At 40.9% G+C, this 12,222-nt stretch overlaps 1 protein-coding gene across 10 annotated transcripts in view; it reads left to right on the forward strand.

Moving 5' to 3' along the window:
* The window catches only part of r3hdm1 (R3H domain containing 1), a 58,081-nt gene that overhangs the window by 9,610 nt on the left and 36,249 nt on the right, over nucleotides 1–12,222 (forward strand). For 7 of the 10 annotated variants that reach the window (XR_015775813.1, XM_088074161.1, XM_088074160.1 and 4 more), the window contains exons 3-5: nucleotides 5,906–6,104; nucleotides 10,192–10,209; nucleotides 10,773–10,862. Coding sequence is in view for 9 of the 10 variants with exons in the window: in XM_088074161.1 (XP_087930287.1) it covers nucleotides 5,946–6,104; nucleotides 10,192–10,209; nucleotides 10,773–10,862 (267 nt within the window). In the remaining variant the exon portion in view is untranslated. The remainder of the gene's footprint in view (nucleotides 1–5,905; nucleotides 6,105–10,191; nucleotides 10,210–10,772; nucleotides 10,863–12,222) is intronic. The other 3 variants (XM_088074165.1, XM_088074167.1, XM_088074163.1) reach the window with 2 other exon arrangements.

The following is a 12,222-nucleotide window of genomic DNA, read 5'->3' on the forward strand; positions in this document are numbered from 1 at the left end:
CAGAATGTCATCACATTGAACACAGCTTTGCAGCTTCGTGGTGGTGATGTTGAATTCATGCGACCGTGTTGTAGTTTGTTTATAGCTTGACGATAGCTTTGTTCATTTGGGAAGAATATCTTGCTGAACAAAACGTGTGAGCATCATAAATGGTTGTTTTCCACAGAACTTATTGTTTTGCAATAATCCAATATCCAAGAGAAACAAATTTGAATTAGCCTACAGAAAAACGTCATCACCACAGCACTGATGCTCCAGCTATCACTACTACTGAAGAATTAAAAATAAAACTAAATAACTTCATAAGCCCTAATCTCACTCCCCACAACACCTTGAGCCCTTTTCACCACTAAGAGTAAAATGTTATTAAAAATAGCTTTGCAGTAGTGCAATGTCAAGTCCATCAAAAGTAACCAATACCTGAAATAACGTATTTAAACTCTCTACATTGCTTTTTCAACCCACCGAGTCTGTTCACATCTCACTAAGTACTCTTTCTAGAAACCGCTGTACAGTTAATGGATGAAATACATGAAGACATCTTATTAGTTGACTTTTTATCCAGCTTTAAGCAAAAATGTTTTGATCTTGGTTGTTTTCACCCATATGTTTTCACATGGATGAATAATTTTAGCAATTTGACGTCTGGAAGTTATCAGAGAAACAAGATAAGCAAACATCGGCAGCACCTCAAATCCAGCCCCTGCTGTGCCAAACAACAGCATATAAATACAGGTTTTTAACATATTCAGTGCTTTGACCAGTTTAAATGGTGGAGTCTGTTTGTTCCGGAGAGGGAGAGACCTCTGTGGATAATCCTGCTCCTGGTAAAAAACTCCTGAACATCTGGACCTTGAGTCCTGCGAGAAGGGGAGCACACACCAGCAGGCCCAGGGCTAGCTGCCCCTCTGCAACGAACCAAACAGCGTCAGAGAAGCACTGATTTTTATCATTAAACTGTTACAATCAGTGTTTCCACTGAGTTAAATCACAAGGTCAATTTGATTTGGAGAGGAGGAGACGTCTGCAGACAATCTGGCTCCTGGTAGAATTGAGGAATTCTAACCGGGAGAAACTGACTGCAGTGTTAGCATTGCTTTTGTTTTGACTGAGAGAGCCATAGCTGCCAAGCTTTTAATTTTAAACTTAACAAACTACAGTAAGATATTTCTCCGACCTGAAAGGTGGAGTGTAATTAAGTATTTTTTTTAAGTACTGGCGTACGCTGAGGAGCACCGAGAAAGCAGATATTCATTCAGAACCGTTGTAACAGTTACTCTGAAATGCACTTGATTGATTGTAGTTTCCCCTCCTGCTACATTATTGTAGCATGAAAGCAAATAGCTATCATTACATCGAGTGAATAATCCATGATATGACATTACAATATTAAGGGAGCCTGAAATATACATATAAGAGAAATACGTTGACGTGTGTTTTCAGTCTCACTCATAAGAGACTAATTTGCTCCTCTCTAAATTCCCAGACGTTTCCTTAATGCAACACTAAGGATCAAATGATGATCTATATTACTTATGCAGTCAAAACATCAGGGATTCCAAACAGGCTCACGGTGCAATTACCTCAGCCATGAGAGACGAGACGGCGAAATTCCAATGCATCAAAGTCTGAAGCCAAATTTAGTCCAACACTCGTGTCCCATGATAAAATGTGTTTGGAAGAATGAATGATTCGGTGAGGGACAAAATGGCTATCCATCACAGGCCCGGCTCTTGAAAATATCTGTCCAATATTGCAAATCTTCAACGGAGCGACTCAAGAGACTTCACTCATCAAAATGTCAGCAACAGACGCTAAATATTCAAAGGCGTGCGTGGCACTCTGGAGTATTAAGCTGTTTTCCTTCAGAATGTAAAAATAATGTAAAGCAGCAGCCGGCGTTGCTTTTGTCAAACCTCTGACAGGTCATTGAAATTCAACATCCGACTCTCCAGTGCCTGGCTACGTTTAAGCTAACCTCCTAGCCCCGCACAGCATCGGGTTAGCGGTCCATTTGCCTGGCAGAAGAGCTCAGGAGAGCAGCGGACCTCACTAGAAGTCAATTACTCTGACATAGAGGAATTGGATACCGCCTTTTAAACGAGAGCGGCTCCCGCTCGCTGCCTCAGCTCTTTTGGGACGGAGATAAACAATCAAGTCTCAGCCAGCCGCTTTGCTGCTCGGCGATCAGATAGGAAAATGGCTCTGATCACTGGCGGGCAAATAGGTTGATGCCCCCGCTGATTGGTGAAGGCTGGAACACACACGCAGCCAGTCACGTACACACTGAAGCACAGAGTAGGTGCTGTCATGTGTGGATCCAGTTTTGATGTGCAAAGTGAATTTGATGAGCCCGTTTCTAATTAACCTATTAATCATAGCTCTCATGTACCAGATGTCTGCCCTCCCTTCTTGTGCCGATGTGTGTGTGTGTGTGTGTGTGTGTGTGTGTGTGTGTGTGTGTGTGTGTGTGTGTGTGTGTGTTTCACTGCATGGGGCCTGGCTGCATAATTAGGGCAGAGCAGCACGATGAACTCGCACCATGACTTCAACATAGGGAGGTCATGGCATTACACACTTATATCATGCAACAGACCATAGGTGCAAAACTGCTAATGTTCCAAGATTGGCAATAATATAGAACTCTTTTATTTTGATTTTTTTCCCCCATCCTGCCAAATTAAGCTGACGTCACCACCAAAAAGTCTCTATGTTAGAACCAGAGTCATAAATGAGCTATAATTGCTGCTGAACGTCATACACAATTCACCGATCTATCTGCCTAAAATCAGCCCATCCACAAATCAGCCCATTGTTTTCTGCAGCAGTGTAAACAAATATGTGTTGAAATCAGCAGGAGGTGAGCGAACAGAGCTAAAAGATGTATAATTGAGGTTTAATTGAGTTACATTATGATGCGTCCAAGCTCTATCAAGTAAAAATGAGTAATGGGCAAAGGTTAATTATAATGTTAACATTATTGGGTCAAAATATTCTTGCAATATATAGTTTTTGGTGAGAAACTTGAATAAATACGCTGTTTGAAGAAGAAATCTGTCGTTTTTACAGCAACATAGAATTATATTAGAGAGGGACTTATTATAAATAATAAAAAGGCCTTTGAGACAGTTTTTATAAATATGTATTCCATGTGAAAGAGGGTTATACTAAAGGTTGTGTTATAATATTGCATGATTGAATTTGTGCTCACTCAAAGGTAGTGTAATAAAAGGCTGAATATCTAAAAGACTTTTTATTTATTATTACCTTTGAATCTTCCTGATGAGATATGGCTGTATATTCTGTGTGCTGGTAGTTCCAAGTTTTTTTGATTGACTGCACACAAAAAGAAAAATTAGAAAATTTGTCTTTGAAGCATTAATCAAAAAAAAATTTAATTGAATTTTGTTTTATTTCTTATGATTATTTCTTAAAATTTAACTTTAAAATTGAATAATATACCCTTTTAAATTTTTGAATTATTTTGGCTATTTCACATTTTGCTGATAAATTAGTTTAAGAAAAAAAAAGATTATTTTTTAGCATTTTTGCCCTTATTAGATAGGACAGAAGTTTGATAGCGTGAAAGGGGGTGAGAGAGCGATACAACATGCAGCAAAGGGCCAAGAGCAGGACACCCAATGTAACTGTGTTTTTGCCCCTTTTTGGCTGCACTGCCTTTAGGCTGCACCCTCAGAATTTGAATTAATCTGTAACACATTCTGGTTCACTTAGAAATATTGCAACACAATTAAGTTATATTCAGCTAATTTCAAACCTATTTTTTTCCAATTGGAGGTGCTCCATAAAAGGTTGGATGACTCATGCTATGGACATGTGCCCCTCCATGTTTTCCTCAAACACTTTCAAAAATGATGTCAAAGGTTTATTATTTCTGGGGCCCAAGAGGGGCCAGACACTGTATTCTTAAGCTGTTGAATCTCACAGGAGCAAACTGTCCTCCTGCTGCGTCTTGTCCAATCATGTCCATTGTCTGTCGCAGAACAGCTGCGGAGCTGTGAGACAGCTCAGACAGTAAGGAGTGACTGATGACCACAGACTGTGCTGATGACACAAACCGCCTCTTCCCTCCTCCTCCTCCTGCTCCCTCACAGAGCTCTCTCACAGCGTACACTGAGCTGAGTTGTCTAACACAGATGTAACTAATGACATTAAAAATGGCTGAGTTCCATTTAGATATGGAGCCATCAGTAATGGTATTAGTTACACCTGTGCTGCTGCTGCTATAAATGTCTGCCATGAAAACATTTGTTACGCCGCTTAGTGAGAAATTAGCATCTGTGCAATCACCGTTTTTACTGCTGCGGAGTTGGCGCTTCCTCTTTCAAAATAAAACTCGCAAGATAAACTGAAACAAAGTGGACGGCGATGCATATGAAGAGCTGGTGCTCCTGTGAACAAGTAAGTTTTCTTTATTCATAAAGATAGTTTTCTTCGTGTTAAATGTTTTTACTATTTTTACTGTTGGACCTTAATGCAACAGTAATACACCTCATATTTCCACTAAATATTATAATTCAGTTTATAGTTGAATAAAGCAGGACTCTTTATTGCATTTATTGATTATTGCATTTATCACATGTAATTTACAGTGAGTTTATATCACTGACGTAATGATGATAAACTGTTTCTCTTCCACAGTGGAGAGAAGAAGGATGAGGACAATGACCAGAGACTCTCCTTACTGGACACACCCCGCATGCTCAGTGTTTCCATTCTTTATATTTATTTGCATTGATCTGTACCTTATAGACATTAATTAAAGATCAGCGCATACACAGATCTGTTTGATTCTGAATTTACAAGCTTATTTTGTTGTTAGATTGTTATTTATGGAATAAGAAACCTGCTTCAACTAAGTTTATTATTGTGTTTATGTGTACATACAATTACTTGACTGATGGTTTCTGTGAAGTATAATGAGAATGTGTTAAAATTGTATTTTGTCACACAAGTTGTAATTTTTGATGAGCTGCCTAAAGTACAAGGGGTGGGAATCTCTAGGCGCCTCATGATTTGATTCAGATTCATTGGGTTGATGGGATTATGAAACAAAAAATTAACAAATAAAACCAAAATGTTTTATTTCAATACGTGATTTCTTTTTTTTATTGTGTGACCACTTGGTACTTTTAAACATAGCATAGTTGTGATGATCCTAAATTTGATACAATAGCAGTAAGTTAGAATGTAAAAAGTACGCACATGTTTGTGTTTGTAACATTTCACTGTCTAAGTGGTTCTGCTGAAAAGAAACGTTCAGCCTGGTCTTCATATCTAGAATTGGGGTTTAGATTTCAGATATTCCTACATCAAGACATTTTTATGCTCACACTTTAGCTAGCTGCTGCGAGAATGCCTGCTAGTCACGATAGCAGTTGTGTCGATAACAGAGATATTAAACATTTTTCCGTTTGAGGGTAAAACGATGGACAGTTTTTCATGAAATAGGCAAGTTACAGAGTATTTGTGTGCTGTCATCAGTACAACCTCCATGTCCTGCATTGATGATGTAGTCCTGACAGGAACACAATCAGGACACATTTGCATTTACACTACATAGATATGTGGACAAATATATCACAGACAACCTCAGCAAGTGGGCTGATGACAATGCAACTTGGTGGTCGTTCACACTTATATTCAACGCTGTCCACTTGTGATCGGATCACCAAAGAAACACCTTAATACCGGGTTTAAACTGAAATAAAAACATAATACTTTGTGGTGTATTTTAGTTGAATCTGTTATTTAATACTTTGAAACTGAAATAAAAGATGACATGTGTAGCCTCTCCCAACGTAAAATTTCTCACATAATGATGTGATTCTTTCTTTAAATACGTCAAAAAAACAGCCCTCATAGATGTATTTGTCTCTTCCAGGTTCTCTATATTTGCCAGCATCTCCCGGTAAGACTTTGCAATGAGAATGTCCGATACAGTCGACACTGAAACGATGAAGGTTTCCGAAGCTGCCGACATGTCGCCATCTCCAAAAGACAACGCCACCAAGTCTGAGGTCACCGACCAGAGCCAGAGCAGCAGAGATGAACACGGCAGCAACAATAAGAGGGACGCACAGGTAAAGAACTGAATGATATTTATGTTCACTCAAAAAAAAAAAAAACCTCCAGAAAGACGTCTTTCATATAAATCACTGTCCTGTATCGTAAGGATAGAATATCTGAAAGTGCGCAGAAAGTCTCTTTTCCTAAATCCGTCATAGTCGTCTAATCAGGTTCGAGGCGCCAGCAGCCTGACTGGACCCGGAGTGATTCTCACTTTTCTTCCACACTCATCTCCATGAAAATTCAGTAACAGTCAACGTCAAACACAAACTGCCCCGGGGATCTCCTGTCACCTGCGGCATTTAAGATGATTTCCTCAGCTGCTTCAGCAAGAAAGATTATTCCTGAAAAGCATCATCTGCACACGCTGAAAAAAAATAATGTGCCACGGCTCTGAGGTCGATCAGGGTGAGACTCCTCGCCCGTGAAACTCCCGAGTGTGTAAAGATCATTTAGTCGTGGAAACTAGTGAATCTGGTGCATCCTCCATGGAGACATTAAAGCAGTGGATCTAGAGGGGATTCAGGGCAGCTGAGATCGCTCTCAAATAAACTGCTAATTAATTAGGTCTCTATGTCATTGCAACAAATGTGCTTTGGGACCGCAGGAAATTTGCACTTGATAATTTGGCTGTAAAAGTGAGACTAGTGCAGACTCGTTTGTGCTCACAAATGGCAAAAAATGATGTGAAATCTCTGCGAGTGTGGCCAAGGAAGCTGAATCCAGGAAAGTAAAAGGATTGACTCTTTGGCTGCAGCCTAAAAATAGGATTCAGGCCAATCTGGCCTTGTGGTTGGAGGCAGGCAGAGCGAGCGAGTCAGGCAGGCAGATAATCTGGAGCTCAAATCCTGGCTTATCTACCAACTTCCTGTGTCTATGTTACCCCGAGGAACAGAATGACACCAGCATGGGGGAGCTGCGGGGGTGAGAGGAGGGGACACAGGAGAGGGAGGGAGAGAGGTTGTAGGGAGGAGGGATCAAGGAGAGGAGGAAGGTGAAAAAGAAGGAGAGAGAAGGTGTTGAGAAATGAAGGGAAAAAAACAGGAAGGAAAGCAGAGGGGAGATGAAAATGAAGCGTGAAGATGGAAGTTTAAAGTTAAATCTGTCCAGAACAGGCAGAGCAAAAGGGAACTTGAACTCTGTAACTTTTGAAAGACAGAATAACACAATCTTTACTTGGAAACATGAAGTTGACTTCATCAGCAATAAAACGCAACATTGCTCACTTCAGTACAATCAGGCGTTTTGCTGCTACAGCCTTATTTGGTCTGGTATGACCAGTGGATTATGGGGGCTAATGTTAGCAACTGTTGACTTTATGACACTTTCCTATTTGTCCTAATAATGATGTCCAGTGTTTCCCCTAAATCTACCACCTACCGCCACACCAGTTTCCACTCTAAAAATCAACACTTTAAAGTTCTTTTTATAATCTTTAGCTGTTGGCCTACATTTCCAAATATTTATAATTTTCTTTTCAAATCCACATGAACCACTCTTCACATCGGCATGAATTAGATCCACCTCACAGCACATATTTATAAAGAAAATATGTCATTTTTAAGCAATAATTCTATCACTATTCATTGTAATCAGCTGGGCAGCAACTATCTATTACACCCTAACACGATGTTTAAAATGACAAATTGACATGCTATATGTGAATTAATAAAAACTCTCTCACCATCATCTAAACATTTTTGTCCAGCAGGTTTTTAGCATTTATGACATCAACATTTTCATCAATTTTCTGACTTGTTGTTGCAACTTGAGGGGCCGTTGACATGAATTTTCACAGCTAGGAACTTTTTTTTTTTTGATTATTTGGACACAACATGACTGCAGGGTAATCTTCATGGCCTCAGTGGACTCACAGTGGTGCTCTGCTGTGGAATAGATATAGTGGAAACACTGGAGTAATTATTCTGTGTTATTGTAGGGGGAAAACTAATTTCTTTGAAAGGACATTTATGGGATAACCTTATCAGTTCAATAACAAGATTAATAGAAACTAACAAGCTTAGGTTAGCTTAAATAATCAATCCTCTCAATAAGTGTATTAATGCTAATATTTAACCATTCGTTTAAGTGAGTCGCTCAAGAGAATCTTGGCAAATTAAGGGAAAATCACTGCCGTTATCTTGTTATTGCCACTTGTGACCACAGTGGCTGCTGTTTCATAAAATGCACCAATAATTCTGCCATTTTTTTATGAGAAACATGAATTCCAGTATTTACCAACAGCACTATGGGACTGGTGCTGCCTGTAGTCAATACATTTCTACATTTAAACTGTAATAGATTTGAAAGTAGTGGTTGAAATGAGTGTTTTTGGTGAAAAATCCTAGCCTCAAATCAAGAAAGCTGCTAGTTTTTAATCAGCTCTTCAGCAAAACTCTGTCCCTCTCCTAATGCATCTCACCTTAAATTGACTTTGCATGTATCTCTCCCCCCTCTAATGCTTTTTTGTGACCTCCCTAAATGTATAGTATCTAGTGACTTACTCCTACCTCTACCCCATCTCCTAAAACTCACCCTGGCATAATTATTCGGTGGTCACAGGATATGCCAAGATATGCTGACGGCACTGCAGCCCCTGACCTTTCTGCTCGTAATTTCCAGCAGCAGAGGAGGTGAAGCTAATTCTGTCGTTCTGTGTCAGAGCGCCGGTTAAATGCCTGAAATGTTCATTGTGAGAGAAATAGAGGAGGAAGGGAACTGGGGTATGAAACAGGGGAGGGGGGTAACGTGGAAGAGCATTCCGACGGAGGAAAAGCAGGGGGGCGGGGAGGTGGGGGGGGGCGGGGCGTGTGAGACTGGGTGACTTTGCCACCATCTGCCTCCAGCTCTCCGGCTCCGTCCTCTGCGGCAGGACAGGTGGCTGGTGGCCGCCCTACTTCTGCTGACTTCAGCCCTTTCCCTCTCCCCCTTTCCCATTCCTTTATCTCCTGCCGGCATTGTTCATTCCCCACCGGCCCCACGCCGCTCAATTAGCTGGTGTAGCGGTGCGCTCACAGTCCCAGCCCTCTCCCCCCTCCCAGCCCTCCTCTCCTCCATCCACATCCATTTTACCTGATATAGAAAGGGGCGCGGCAGGTCACAGGCATCAGAGATGGGCGAACAGCGGTCCATTTCAATTTTTCATAGGTGTTATTTGGCCCTCCAGCTCAATCAGGGAGGGGAGGGGTTGTCCTTTTGATATCAGAGGACAGGTGGGAAGGACAGTGTGTGCACATGTGTGTGTGGACGCATGTTGGGATTAGGAAGCAGAGGACTGGGCTCTGTTACAATTTTGCCAGAAATGGCTCCTGCCAGGTCTTGCCTCCCCCCCATTTTCTCCTCCGCTCCTCTATGCATGCTACTGAGAGACCGTCTGTTTATACACACACACACACTCACACATACACACACAGCCACCAGTGCGTGAAGCGCAAAGGCACCGAGCTGTCTCACACACTGTTGGGCGGCCAGTCTCTCTCTGCTCTCTGCATCTCACCTCCAGCGCCGGGGTCTGATTCACATGACAGCTAAATGGAGCTGGGAGCGACGCATATAAAACTGACCTGAATCGTTCGCAGCCACACGTCTGGCTTTTGTTTTCCGCAATGTGTGTTTTGTGTGTGTGTGTGTGTGTGTGTGTGTGTGTGTGTGTGTGTGTGTGTGTGTGTGTGTGTGTGTGTGTGTGTGTGAAGAAGGGGCTCCAAAGCGCAGCCGTTTTGATAGCATATGCTCCACAAATTTAATTCTGCTCCCAGGAAAAGGGTGAACTTCAGATTTCATGCTGCACAATTTATTGTTTCTGCAGATCAATGCCGCTAAATTCTGCTCTGTGCTCTTCAACTTTTCAGTTTAGGAACAAACGTTAAAAACATTACGGGAGAATATTTGTTTTTTTTTTTTTTTTTTTGCTTTGTTGGAATTGTTTTTGCTCTTTTGCAGAGCTGGTAGCATGCCAAAATGTAGGCCAGTCATATTTAATTCAAACTTCTCCACTTTTCTTAAAGTAACAATCCTCTCTCCCCACCACCAAACTTCTGTGGTTTGTTTGATTTTTCTTCCTGTGCACTTTTCCCCCTGCACCCCTCCCTTACCTATGGACAGCCTGTGAAGTACTCTAAGGTACGGTACGCTCGACATGCATGTTGTGCAAGGATGCTCTAACCTGCAAAATGTGCACTTGGGTTGTTTGTTTGGAATCAGTCAGTGTTTCCTGTCAGCCAGCTGTCGCATTGCTCCAGATGTTTAAAATGAGTTGTTTAGGTGACATTACATGTATGATAGCGAAGGTTCTGGTGATTTATGCCTGCGCTTGAGATGGACGTTTCCTGTGTGCTTGCTGCATTGCTGTTGACGCTCCCTCAGGAAAAACACGAGAAAGCTCTGGTTTATGTGAGAATGCTTACTCCATTTTTTATTTACGATTGTCCTGATCAAGTTATCTGAGAATATCTGCAGCCACTGGTCTACAATCACCTTAGCAGGGAAAGCTCAGTCACTCGGAGGAACGATTTGTCAGCTAAAATGTGAAATATTGAAACTGTATGATATGCTTGCAAGAATCGATTGTGCTCGCTGGCTGTTTCTGTTTCACTTTGGCTTGTCACTGTGATGATATTGATGCAGTTGTGTGTGTGTGCATGGTTTTAACTGTGCCCACCTACCTGCACCCCCCTCCCCCTTAGTCCAACACCAGGCTAAAGCTCGTGCGGAGCCTGGCAGTGTGTGAAGAGTCCTTTCCTTGCCCTATTCCTGAGCCTCCAGCAGCACCTCAGGTAACAGTCTCCGATTAACCAGAGTGCATTCACATTAGGGATGTGCTGGTATGCCAGATTTACTATTTACCACCGTGAAATATTCTGACACAGAAAGACTAGTGTCTGTGCAGTAGTGACTTGCTCTGCTAACATTAGCTAGTACTGAAGTGCAGCTAGTTTATGGGTGCCAGGTCATAACGTTCAGTGAGAGAGAGCATGCATTGTATGAGACTGACAAACAGGAAACTCCTTACATCAAGAATGCAAACATAATATTCTGCTGGTAGCTTATGAGAACTGTAAAGAAACATGTTTCGTTCTAAGTTTCGGCCTTTTAGCTATTAACATCCAGCAGGAAATGCTTAGAAAATTACTTGAAAATCCATTCCAGACATACATAATTTAAATGAACTGGTTAAAAATTCAGTTAGGTGTGAAGTTATTCAGGGCTGGGTGATATGGATAAAATCAAAAATTACAGTATTTTGGACCAAATACCACGATATTGATGACATTTTAGGGTTGACTATTGGTGCCGCAACAAAATATCTCCACAATGATATTTTTGCTAAATAATCAATAATAATGTGGAAGTAATGATTCAGTGGATAACTGCAAACAATAAAACAGCAAGAATGGTCTGTTTAGTAGGGAGGGCGTCTTCATGTACTCACATTAAATCATAATAAGGTACTTGACAGCTCACCCAAAAAAATGCAATGGAAGAATAAGAGTGTAAAATGTCCAACAACAGAAAACTTGTTCAGATTAATTTATTGAACATGCATGCTTCAATTAGCCTTTTAAACCATAAATTCAAAGCGAATCCTTTAAAACTTGAGAGAAATCTGGCTTGATTTTTTTTTTAATGTGTAACACCTGAAGAAATGACCAAAAAAATAAAAATAAATTGAAAATCTCCTAGTGTCTGATGATGAAGCAGCAGCTCTACAGTCATGTTACACACATGGGAGATTAGGCGAAACCGAGTACTGGAGTACTCATGCTCACCCCTACTGGCAAGTTCAAAAAATGACGTCATTTTACCATGATGCAGCCTTTATATCCGGAAAAAGACAACACTTATGATGTTAGTATTTTCAAAATCTAAGATCTCCAGAGGAAGTTTTAGATTTAGTGATTTAGTCACATGACTTAAGTTGTTGCAGACTAAAATCGCAAAGTTGAGTCTTGTTTTGCTAACATAACATGATAAAAGACTGAATTTGACTTTAGCATAGTATTTATGACTTGAGACTTGACTTAGATTTGAGACAGAAGATCTGAAAAGACTTGCACTTGTGTGACTTGCCTGTCTCTGTAAGTCTCATATTGCATTATCGATGTAATATCAATGTTTTGCTCAGCCCTAGAGTAA

The sequence above is a fragment of the Plectropomus leopardus genome, chromosome 24 (genome assembly GCF_026936395.1).
Source record: "Plectropomus leopardus strain MGB_pleo_1.0 chromosome 24, ASM2693639v1, whole genome shotgun sequence".
In the NCBI taxonomy this organism is placed as follows: Eukaryota; Metazoa; Chordata; class Actinopteri; order Perciformes; family Serranidae; genus Plectropomus; species Plectropomus leopardus.